The 12841-nt window shown below is 45.7% G+C and overlaps 1 protein-coding gene across 1 annotated transcript; it reads left to right on the forward strand.

The window, feature by feature from the left end:
* Positions 1–10536: 10536 nt before the first annotated feature.
* LOC138487405 (uncharacterized) lies at positions 10537–12228 on the forward strand. Its single transcript, XM_069613970.1, has one exon. The coding sequence runs from the start codon at positions 10537–10539 to the stop codon at positions 12226–12228; it is 1692 nt and encodes a 563-aa protein (XP_069470071.1).
* Positions 12229–12841: the final 613 nt, after the last annotated feature.

Genomic DNA, 12841 nt, shown 5'->3' on the forward strand with positions numbered 1-12841 from the left:
TCCTTGTTTTATCTTTTCTTGTTCTCTTCCCACCTCCATCTCTTTCTCACATCTTGGAAGCCTTCCCTGTTCTATATTCTCGAGGATCGTAACTATCTTTTCTTTAAAAAAGATATTAAATGTATCAGCCTGTTCCTTTGATGCAGCTGTATTAATGTCTATGCAGGCTGGTTTGCTAAATCTTGAGACCCCCTCAAAGATGGCCTTTGACTGATTACCAGCTTGCTTGATTTCTTTATGTAAGAAATCTCGTTTAGCTAAAAATAAGGTAGTTTTATATGTTTTTAAAACTGCCTTTGCTCTATCAGCATTCACGTTGGACTTGGAATATCTCCAAGTATCATAAGCCTTGCGAAGTTGTTTTCGTAGCAATGCAAGTTCTGGACCAAACCAAGACTTACATTTCTTAGTTTCTTTCTCTTTCTGTTTCTGTAAAATTCATAGCAGGTGCTACCATAGGATCATTGCAAGAAAAAAAACAGAACTACCAAAACTGCATCTCCAATGCACAATGCAAGACTAAAGAAGGCTTCAAAGTCTACAGTGAACTAGCACGTGCACAACAGACCAGCAATCCACCCAAACGCTCAGGAGAACTGGCTAACACACTTACTAATACCTTCCAGAACAAAATAGCCACAACATCGAAAAAACACTGATCATCAGAAATGATCCGATAGGAAGGCTTGGACTGGGCCATAGGACGGCAATGCCCAAATTGCATGCCCAACATGCTAGTGCGGGCCCGTTTCTTGGGTCAAAAAGGGCCAATTTTTGGACAAAAGTGGGCCACTTCCATTAGCTAATGCACCAAACGCCTAGTAGTTTTGAACAGTGTTACTGAACACATATCCTTTAAAATGCAGAATGTTCAACAAATGTGACAAAACTCTCCCTTAGGTACTACGGAAACAGTCAGTCAGAAAAGGAATTAATTGCTATTTGCAACTGTGGGCCACTTTTTCTTTGGTGCCCTGGCCAATTTAATGCCCCTGTCCGATAGGGCAACCACAGCAAACCTGGCCACCCACCTACATTTCCGAATTGTCTCTCTACTATAATACAGGAAGCGCAAGATAGCACAAAGAAACTTAATGTTTCAACAAATCAATGCGACATCCCACATTAAGAGATGGCACACAACCAGGCGGCATAATTATATGTATTATTTGCCTGCAAATCTATGCTGTCAATGCTTCTGTGGCTTCTGGCCAGTCCTTTGCTGTAAAAAAAGCTATAATTAAATAGAAGCGACCCCTTTCATCAAATCAACATTAAGTATATGGTCCCAAGTCTGCTGGTTCTAACATCCTCCACGCACTCAGTAACTGGACCACGTCACTATGCCATTGTCTCTTTTTAGCGTGTATCTCTCGCTTTCCTACTGCAAAATACATTGCAATAAAATAATCTTTACTAATAACTCGGTGCTTGCTCGAGCCTTCAAAAGCATAACCATAAAATAAAGCCTCTGTATAAATACTGTATATATGAAACAAAGGACATTAAATACATACTGTATACATAAAATAAAGTACGTGCAATCGGGCAAAAGGTGAGCACGAATATCTCTGCTGCTCGAACAGCTTGCCTAAAATAACTCCTTAAGTGGGACAGGGATGCACGAACAGGAAGCGGCGCTCCTGCAGGACCAGGAAGGCACTATCACGTGATTGGATTGCTAGACGGTTCCTCGGTCTTTAAATACCCGCCACACGGTCCCGGGCTGCCCTGAGCACACTTGACTTGCCTTCTATAAATCTTGGCATACCAGGCTCCTGTTGAGTAAGTAGGCCTCGTGTTCAGGGCCTGCAGTGCAGCTGCCAACGTTTCGACGTTTTTAGGAAACGAGAGTTCAACCGTAGCTCCTAAGCAGCATTGGAAAATGTCGCACTAGAAAGGCATTGACCTTGATCGGTGACGACATCTTGGGCTTGGTCTGTTAAAGGAATATGCTGGCACTAAAAGGCGTCGTGTACATAAGCTGGTCGTGTGCACGGTGCTGTAATACCGTGTACACTTGTGACGCATACATTGGCGCATGTAGTCATGACACCTATCAAACATAATAGCTGTAAATATGAATCCCTAAAGTATAGTGAATTAAGGTAGAATATAAGAAATTAACTGGTTCATGTTTCCGACATTTTCATTTGAGTTTTGTTTCACTCCTGAGGACGCTGTGCCAACTGTCGTCTCATATGCTCACTGCCTGGGCCGCGTGCCATCGAAGTCACGTGCTCCTTCTTCATGTGGAGTCAGCTGGCAGGGGTTTCTTCATCATGATGCGGCTCCTGGGTGGTATTCAGAGCCCTCTGGTCCCTTTAAAATGGTTTAGCACAGAGACAATATTTCAGTTTTTGGGGCGAATAATCAATTTTGTAGGTTTCAAGCACAAATCCATGGCAGTCTTCCATTCGAAGCAATGGGAGGGAAAAAAGGGAAAGCTAATGGCCGTGGGCGAGTGTGGTTAGGTGCCAGGTATTTTTCTTTAGTGGTGATGGGGAAGGGGAGGTCCCCACATGAGGGAAATGGGTCGGGATTTGTTTGTATTGTTTTGAAATGTGGAAGGGGGATGGACCAACATGACAGAAGGTGAGGGGGTGGGGGATGACAGGAGGCCATGGGTTTTCATTGTTGCCTATGGTTCCCTCATGCCCCCCTCGGCCCCCCACTCTCCATCCACTGCACTAATGGGGCAAAGACAATGGGGCGAAAAGAGAAACCGTGAGTGCCAGAACAAAATACAATTCTATGACAAGGCGGGAGGCTCATATTATGCATTACAATCTTTACTCTGAAACCACAGCAGCAAAGAAAAACTTTTACAAACAAAAAAGTTGTAAACAACAGAACTAAATAAAGTTCAATGTCAATGTAAGGGAGTTCCCCAATCCATCATGGAGGACAGGTGTGTGGGAGCGAGGGGCCAATAGGCCCCTCTCTACCATCACTTCTCAGTACAAAAATCGGACCAAGTGCCTCTAGTGGTGGGTACGCCCCTCGCCCTTATGTAATGTTAACTTTGGGTTACACCCGCGTAGATGTGACCACAAAGCTGGACACAGGGCATCCATTTTTTGTACCCCCTTTCGACTCCATCTTGGTAACAAGGCCTCACTGCGATAGTACAAAATGCCTCTCTCCCTTTTGCCCACCGCAGGAGCTCGGAGCACATGGCCCCCACCCTCGTTCCCACTCCAACTGGAAAACTCTGCAGCCCCAGTCTCACGCTGAAGCCGGAGCTGCTTGCAACAAATAATAAATGTAACACATCCCTTTTCCTCTGCGATCAGTGTCCTGCATGTGAACCAACATGAGCCAAGCACATAGTTCATCCATCTCCACAAAAGTGTCCTTGCCCTCTTAGCCTCACCAGTTGAAACTTATTGCCATTCTAACCCTGTGTCCTTGCAAGGCATTCCTTTCATGTGCCAGACTGCCAACCATGCTATGAAACCCACCCAACAAACCCCCAACTAACATTAGACCCCTGCTGCAGTATATCGTGCCCAATACTAACAAGTGCCACATACCTGAGATTCTTGTGAGACTAACCCTATTGTTCAATGACAGTATTATAGTGGTCAAGGCCCATAAACCTGTGACCTGTATAACCCAAATGTTGTAGATTATATAAACTCTTGAGTGATTTGTACAATGACATAATACACTACTGAGGGTCTTTTGATCAACTATTATTTAGTGCATGCATTACTCAGAATGTATTTTCTTAGCTTAGCTTAGATAGTGACCACCGTGTTTCACAGCGACCTGACCTTCACCCATCCGGAACACAGATGTCTGACGTCAATCCTCCCGCCAACCAAGCAACCAACACGGAGGAAGAGATGATGCCCACACCTAAGACACCACCCCGGCTGACCAATCCAGGTCCAACGTAGCATCATATGTTAAAGATGTCAATGTACTATATAAATGTGTTGTAACCTTGATGTGGTCAGAGTGCTCTCAGAGATCTAGATAAACTTTTCCTTGAACTCTCGCAGCCTGCTCTTTTGCGCCTTATTCCCTGTCCAGGGAGTGTCTGTATTATTCATTTCTTTTCACGTAGATTCGGGGAGGGCACAAACACAGGTCATGCCCTGCAGGAGACCAATGAGCAGGGACCCTTCCTTATATAAGTCCATTACTCTAATCCCAATTCCTCTTCTTTGCTGCTGACACCACAGCTGAGTCACTCCTTTTAGTTGTGTGTTGCATGTTTAGTCAGTAGTAGGCCTTCATTGTACATTAGGGCCTTAATTTGTGTAAATTAAATTGTGTACATTTAATATAAATGTATTTATTAATATATATGTTGCTTTGACATTGTGTTTGGAGGCCACGTGCAGCCATTGCTTTTGGTAATGTGTTTTTTGGTAAACTACAGCAACATGCGTTTGTATACTGGTAGCTTTTAAGAGTGTTTTTATATATTTATCATTTCCTGACTAGGAAGTATTTAATCCCGCGCGGGTCGGTCTAATGGAAGCTTTTGCTTCAGAACCCGACGCGCGCAGGCCTCTCTCGTTAGCAGACCTTGTTGTGATAAGAAATTCTTTTCATTTATGGGCTTGCCTGCCTTGTGTGCGCTCGAGCCTCTTTGCCGGTGCCTGTCAGCATGTGTGAGAGCCTCCTTGATTTAGGAAGGCTCTGGGGAATTGAAGGTTTTTATAAGCCCATTGCGTGCCGATCGGAAAGAAGCTGTTGCTTCTGACACGGCTCGCTCAGGCCTCGCTGATGAGTTATTACGCCTACATTGGTGTCTATGGTGCCCCTTTCGCATTATCTGATGTTAGTCAATCAAATGTAGCGAATCTTCCCTCCTCTTGAATCCTACACGGGCCTCACGGATGAAGATCTTGTTGCTCAAGTCACAGGTGCTGTAAATTAATGTGCTTGTTTGCCCTGTGTGATCCCGCGCTCAGGTCTCTGGGCCTGTTCAGAAAGATTTGCGCATTCCCCAATTACTTCAAGGAACACTTGGGAATTCCAAGTTGCTATGGGCAATATGTTTTCTTGTGCCAGTTTGGCAGGTTTCAGTGACTGGGTGTTGAAATATTGTAAAAGCTTCTACTTCAGTACAGAAGCAGGATAGCTCATTGACAGGGCTGCATGTTTACAATGCAGGGAGACCTGGGTTTGATTCCCGCCTTGTCCAGTACGTATTTATATGTATTCGTTTATATATTTTTTAAATATGGATATTTTTTATTTTTGTTATTTAAATAGGGATATTTTGCAAATGTATTGTAGCGATGTCCCGCCCGCACTAGAGCCTGATGCGCTGCCAATCCGCAGTTTTGTTTAAGCACTGCATATGACTTAGGTGACTGCCTTCTCTGTAGGCATAGCATAACCTGCTCGGTTTCAGGCTTTGCCTGGGTTCTACTGCGAGGTGCACCCTCGTATACTGCTGGTTGCCACACCCTGCTGGGGTGAGCAGCAGTTTGATGTTCACTTGCTCAGTGTATTCCTCCCTTAAACTTGGCAGTTTTTTGTTTAGGTGCTGCTGGTGGCAGATGTCATTATCTTCCCTGGAAAGGTGCCGTCACCTGCTCGGTGGCAGGTTTTGCCTGTGTTTCTCTGCGAGGTGACCCCTTGTATACTGCTGGTTCCACACCCTGCTAGGATGAGCAGTTTGAGATACAAACAAGACCTGCTGCTGCTGCTGCTGCACTAACCGGCCTACTGGAGACAACGAGGCTACAGGGCCAACCACTTCAAAGCGTGGAGATTTTTCGTTCCCTGGAGGGGGCGGAGACCACTCGCGATCACGTGATAGGTCACGTGAGGGAAATCTAGCTGAAAACGCACCCGCGTTCAGGCGAGCGCTGCGTTTGTTTAATACAAACAAGACCTGCTGCTGCTGCTGCTGCACTAACCGGCCTACTGGAGACAACGAGGCTACAGGGCCAACCACTTCAAAGCGTGGAGATTTTTCGTTCCCTGGAGGGGGCGGAGACCACTCGCGATCACGTGATAGGTCACGTGAGGGAAATCTAGCTGAAAACGCACCCGCGTTCAGGCGAGCGCTGCGTTTGTTTAATACAAACAAGACCTGCTGCTGCTGCTGCTGCACTAACCGGCCTACTGGAGACAACGAGGCTACAGGGCCAACCACTTCAAAGCGTGGAGATTTTTCGTTCCCTGGAGGGGGCGGAGACCACTCGCGATCACGTGATAGGTCACGTGAGGGAAATCTAGCTGAAAACGCACCCGCGTTCAGGCGAGCGCTGCGTTTGTTTAATACAAACAAGACCTGCTGCTGCTGCTGCACTAACCGGCCTACTGGAGACAACGAGGCTACAGGGCCAACCACTTCAAAGCGTGGAGATTTTTCGTTCCCTGGAGGGGGCGGAGACCACTCGCGATCACGTGATAGGTCACGTGAGGGAAATCTAGCTGAAAACGCACCCGCGTTCAGGCGAGCGCTGCGTTTGTTTAATACAAACAAGACCTGCTGCTGCTGCTGCTGCACTAACCGGCCTACTGGAGACAACGAGGCTACAGGGCCAACCACTTCAAAGCGTGGAGATTTTTCGTTCCCTGGAGGGGGCGGAGACCACTCGCGATCACGTGATAGGTCACGTGAGGGAAATCTAGCTGAAAACGCACCCGCATTCAGGCGAGCGCTGCGTTTGTTTAATACAAACAAGACCTGCTGCTGCTGCTGCTGCACTAACCGGCCTACTGGAGACAACGAGGCTACAGGGCCAACCACTTCAAAGCGTGGAGATTTTTCGTTCCCTGGAGGGGGCGGAGACCACTCGCGATCACGTGATAGGTCACGTGAGGGAAATCTAGCTGAAAACGCACCCGCGTTCAGGCGAGCGCTGCGTTTGTTTAATACAAACAAGACCTGCTGCTGCTGCTGCTGCACTAACCGGCCTACTGGAGACAACGAGGCTACAGGGCCAACCACTTCAAAGCGTGGAGATTTTTCGTTCCCTGGAGGGGGCGGAGACCACTCGCGATCACGTGATAGGTCACGTGAGGGAAATCTAGCTGAAAACGCACCCGCGTTCAGGCGAGCGCTGCGTTTGTTTAATACAAACAAGACCCGCTGCTGCTGCTGCTGCACTAACCGGCCTACTGGAGACAACGAGGCTACAGGGCCAACCACTTCAAAGCGTGGAGATTTTTCGTTCCCTGGAGGGGGCGGAGACCACTCGCGATCACGTGATAGGTCACGTGAGGGAAATCTAGCTGAAAACGCACCCGCGTTCAGGCGAGCGCTGCGTTTGTTTAATACAAACAAGACCTGCTGCTGCTGCTGCTGCACTAACCGGCCTACTGGAGACAACGAGGCTACAGGGCCAACCACTTCAAAGCGTGGAGATTTTTCGTTCCCTGGAGGGGGCGGAGACCACTCGCGATCACGTGATAGGTCACGTGAGGGAAATCTAGCTGAAAACGCACCCGCGTTCAGGCGAGCGCTGCGTTTGTTTAATACAAACAAGACCTGCTGCTGCTGCTGCTGCACTAACCGGCCTACTGGAGACAACGAGGCTACAGGGCCAACCACTTCAAAGCGTGGAGATTTTTCGTTCCCTGGAGGGGGCGGAGACCACTCGCGATCACGTGATAGGTCACGTGAGGGAAATCTAGCTGAAAACGCACCCGCGTTCAGGCGAGCGCTGCGTTTGTTTAATACAAACAAGACCTGCTGCTGCTGCTGCTGCACTAACCGGCCTACTGGAGACAACGAGGCTACAGGGCCAACCACTTCAAAGCGTGGAGATTTTTCGTTCCCTGGAGGGGGCGGAGACCACTCGCGATCACGTGATAGGTCACGTGAGGGAAATCTAGCTGAAAACGCACCCGCGTTCAGGCGAGCGCTGCGTTTGTTTAATACAAACAAGACCTGCTGCTGCTGCTGCTGCACTAACCGGCCTACTGGAGACAACGAGGCTACAGGGCCAACCACTTCAAAGCGTGGAGATTTTTCGTTCCCTGGAGGGGGCGGAGACCACTCGCGATCACGTGATAGGTCACGTGAGGGAAATCTAGCTGAAAACGCACCCGCGTTCAGGCGAGCGCTGCGTTTGTTTAATACAAACAAGACCTGCTGCTGCTGCTGCTGCACTAACCGGCCTACTGGAGACAACGAGGCTACAGGGCCAACCACTTCAAAGCGTGGAGATTTTTCGTTCCCTGGAGGGGGCGGAGACCACTCGCGATCACGTGATAGGTCACGTGAGGGAAATCTAGCTGAAAACGCACCCACGTTCACCCTCGCGGCGTTGAGCCCGGTAGGAGTAGAGGGCGAAGGCTGTTGTGCGGCTGTTTGGCGCTGGAAACTCGACCGGAGACTAAGGAAGACTAAGGAACGGGAGACTGCGGAGGTAATCCCTCTTTGATCCCGATTCGGAGTTAAAGGTAAGATCAATTAACACTATAAGTCTCATACGGTGCTTGCTGGGCGCTCCAAGAATTGAACTGTTAGATAATGTCAGCAGCAATGAGGGGGACTACGAACAAAGCTAACACACGTGCTCAAGCTAAGCGAGGGGTGAACACGACGACCACTACTAAAGAGAATTTTATTGACATGGAGAGAGCTCCCAATCTGCCCTATGTCACTTCTAATGCCCAGGTAGCCGCTATTATGCCTAGTAAGAATGTATCCTCCCAAGCTAATAGTTCCAGGATGACATCTAACACTGTCACCACTGGACAGCAGCAGCACTCCAGTACTGAGGCAACAAGGTCTATTAGCCTTTACGAACATATGGGAAACGAGCGGCCAAGAAGAGAAGGACCCATTAATGACTCGATGGATATTCACGAGTTAGGAAGTGACGAAGATCAAGAGCGGGATGAAGCTATCGAGAAGGAAAACAAAGATAAGCTTGAGACTGACAAAGAGGTTCGATCTGAGAACACCAGGGAGTTGCAAGGGGAAAAGTACATCGGATACCCAGAATCGCATGGAATGAAACCCAGAACATCCACGGAAACAGAAAAAGAGATGCAGATGGTCGAAACACAGGGAAGGAACAGCGAATCTGAGGGAACCCAATTAGGAACAAAGAGTGCCGAGGTCTGCACTGTTATGATACATCAGGCCCTGGGTGACCAACCATCTCCAGGGACCCCCTTCTTTGGGGAAAGGCCTGAGGACCAAATACGAGACCTAGCTCAATTGATTCAAGAGAAGAACACAAGCCTAATGGAGATACAAAGAGTGGCTGCCAAAGTTGAGCACTTAAAATCGAGTTCATCATTAAAACTACTGGCTTGGACAAAGGTAGCTGAAATGCATAAACCAGAGTTAAACAAAATAGAAATGACAGCAAACATGAGCAAAGGAGATGAACAAACGATCAAACCTTTACAAGACACAAGGTGTTCACTTGGTAAAATAAATACAAAAGAACACCCAACTGCATTAGAGAAAACGGTGGATACTGGGGTAATGTGGTCACCACACAATGAATGGATGGAAAGTTCTACACTACCAACGACGCTAGCACAAGATAATTTAAATTCAGGAGAAAAAAGGAATTCAGTTGGGATTGTGGATCAAGTGATAAAAGATCTAGCAAAAATGAATGCAAAACTGCTGCAAACTCGAAGGCTATCTCAAATAAGCGCCAACGAGGGAAATCCACTATCTGCAGAGCTATACTATCCTAAGCACAGGAGTATACACGAAGTAATGACCCTAGAAACAAACTCGCCAGTATTTGAATCTCGAAACGAGGATATTATAGTGTCTCAAAAAAGAAGCCGTAGAAGAGAAAGTTCCGAAAGTGAGGATCGAAGCCTGAGGAAAAGACTAAAAGGTCAAAGAGAAGAGAAAAGTATGGGAAGAAATACATCTGTGGAGACTCACCTACCGAAAAGGTCCAAACGTCGTGACACCTTAATTCCATCTATGGAATCAGATGATGAAGATGGTACAACAACTATGAGAAAAGAAAACTGGCGGAAACACACGGAGACACCCCTGAAGGGAATAAACAACACAGATGAAACATCGACCTGTGTTGAAACAATAATCTCAAAGCTAAGTCCAATTCTGATGTCTGCCGCAACAATAGCTAGCGCGCCTCTGATGAAGCTGTATGAGAACCTAAATGAGAACTACAGAGATCAAACAACTCTGATCGCTCTACTAAACTCTAAAATGATCAAACTAGAGACAGATCTTAAGGAAATGACCTCTGAGATTGTGGTAGCCAAACGAGGGAATGACATTTCACTAACGGCTCTAAAAGAATCCCTAAGAAATAATTCTGAAGATAAGAAACTCCTAGCAGAAGTGACAAGGCAAGCCCTTACGCTACTACAGAACGAAAGAGAAAGAAGGAGAGACTCAAATACTACGCAGGTTCCAAAAACAGTTCAAACAAGTCAGACTTCAGTGATCGACCTAGAGACATTAGAGATACCCGAGAAATGTGGTGTAACTAAGCAACCGTTGGAAAAAAAAAAAAGAAAGAGGCGGAGATAAGGGCACCTCAACAGAACTGCTGTTATGATGAGGAGCTCGTAATTAGACATGATGACAGTGAGTGCGGAAGGATGGAATGTAATGGTGCAGAGATCGCACAGAAAACCAGGCCTTGCTCCTTGACTGTCTCTATGAAACCTATAGAAAAAGAAGCTGAGAAAAGTAAACAGATAAACGAAAAAGAAGTAGATAAGGAGCAAGCTCTCCCACCACTCAATCCACCTGAAACGTCTAAATCCACTGATACAAACACAAAGAATCTGGGATGTAAGTCTGTAACTGAATCTGGAAAAAAGAACGAGAGAGAGTGGTATGATATATTTGAAAACCCGAAAATCGGTTCAGGAGCAAGTAACGGGAAGGGATTAAAAACAGTTAAGCTAAACTCTAATGATTGCAACAAAAAATCTAAGAACCAACAAATAAAAAAGAACAGGAACTCTCGTAGTTCAGCCAATTTCTTCAGAAACATTAAAGCACTGAATATAACTGTAAATAACGCCGAGGCATCGGTATTGAAGGAGAAAAAGAAAAAAAAAGACGATGAGACCCAAATTATGGACAACAACGTTCAGTCAAAAAATCTAACTGAAGATAGTAGGTCACCAACAGGGAGTACAACTGAGTTAGATGTGGAAGACATGGAAGGTGACGAGGAGGAACTGCTGAACATGTCAACTTACAGCGTGTCTGACGCCGAAGAAAATAAGGATGATAATAGGGTAGTGAAAACTATCGAAAATGGAAGTAACACTGGACAAGATGATTGTGAGTCCGAGGCAAGCCCGCAGAAATCATCGATGGAGGGGGATGAACAAGAAAAAAAAGACGAAACGTCAAGCAAAAGAGTGATTTCGTGGCCGGAAACACCAAAAAAAATTCAATCTACAGCAAAGAAAAATATAAAAAAGGTGGAAGACTCACAAACCTTTCTCACCTTAGAAGAGAAAAGGTTGAAGAGTATGTTGAAGCAGGGAAACCCATCTAAGACTAAGGAAGTTACAAAAAACCCCACACTAGATGAGCAGGAGAACAATACACACGGCACTGAGTGCCCGAAAGGAAATCCACAACAACCTGCAAGAGAAGTAGGAGTGCCCAGAAGGAATACCGAAGAGTCTGCTAAATTAAGAAATTTTAACCCGATTGTAGATAATAAAAAGACACGAAAAAATCACCAGTATAGACTACTGGTTGAGAAAATCGACAGAAGAAAAGGAGAGACCCCACTAAACCGGTACACCATTTTACAGATATTCAAAACAATCCCGGTATTAAGAGCAATAAAAAGTGCTCGGATTGATCGTGTGGAAATCATGGCTGAGACGAACCAGAAATCTGTACTATTACACATCGATGACAAAAAAGATGTAGAACTGATCATGATGAGCGAGAGACAACTTCTGGAAGCTGGATATCAAGTGTACGAAGTAGACAACACCTTAAGGGAAAGCGATGAAGAAAAAACGAAAGATCCAAAAGTACAAAAAACAAACGAGAAAGATCTAGTGGAAATTAAAACAATTGAAAAAAGTGAAAAAAAGGAATACGTGGCCAACGTTAAGTCTAAAGATACTGAAATGGAGACTGAAGTAGTAGGCCCTCCAGATGACATAAAGATGAAGAAAATCAAAATAACAGTACAGAATCGCGAAAAGCTAGGTCCAGTGAACTCTCACTACCCGGAAACAAACAACGAAGAGGATGAAAAGAAAAAATGGTCTTGGTTGGCAAAATCATTGAACTCAACAATGAGGAGCTAATGCTATGACGAGATAGGGACATTGGTGATAGCCTCGTGGAACACCAGAGGATTCTCGCATCTCCTAGGATCTCCGCCTGAATCAATACAAAAGGCAGATTTGATATGCTTGCAAGAGACATGGATCAGTAATTTACCATGTGTAGACGGTTACGAATTGGTGATAAATCCAGCTATAAAACAGAAAAAAGGACGGCCTATGTCAGGTCAATTGACCTTAATCAAAAGAACGTGTGGACTAAGAATAAAAGCGGCCCGTAACTTGTCACCTTTCCTTCAGGTGGTTTGCATAGAACAAACAGAGCCCATTGAGAAGTTGATGGACCAACTATATATATTAAATATATACTGGAACACGACTCCAAAATGCAACCAAAAGCTTGAAGACGATATTATTGAAGCCATAGACACAATTAAAATAGAAGATTCAAACGCATTAATTATCCTATGCGGAGACTTCAATAGGAAATTTATTGACCTAGACCAACGAAAAACAACGAAGACCAACGGGGAAAGACTTAAAAATGAATGTTGGCTAGAAGAGATGGCAAATAGAAACTTAGTAATGCTTAATGGAACAACAAAAGGGGATATTCCAGCAAAACCAACTTGGG

The sequence above is a fragment of the Ambystoma mexicanum genome, chromosome 9 (genome assembly GCF_040938575.1).
Source record: "Ambystoma mexicanum isolate Mex_15411 chromosome 9, UKY_AmexF1_1, whole genome shotgun sequence".
Taxonomy (NCBI): Eukaryota; Metazoa; Chordata; class Amphibia; order Caudata; family Ambystomatidae; genus Ambystoma; species Ambystoma mexicanum.

Bases quoted from the DNA above. Each gene is read 5' to 3' on its own strand.
- LOC138487405 (XM_069613970.1), top strand. From the start codon at position 10,537: ATGGAATGTAATGGTGCAGAGATCGCACAGAAAACCAGGCCTTGCTCC.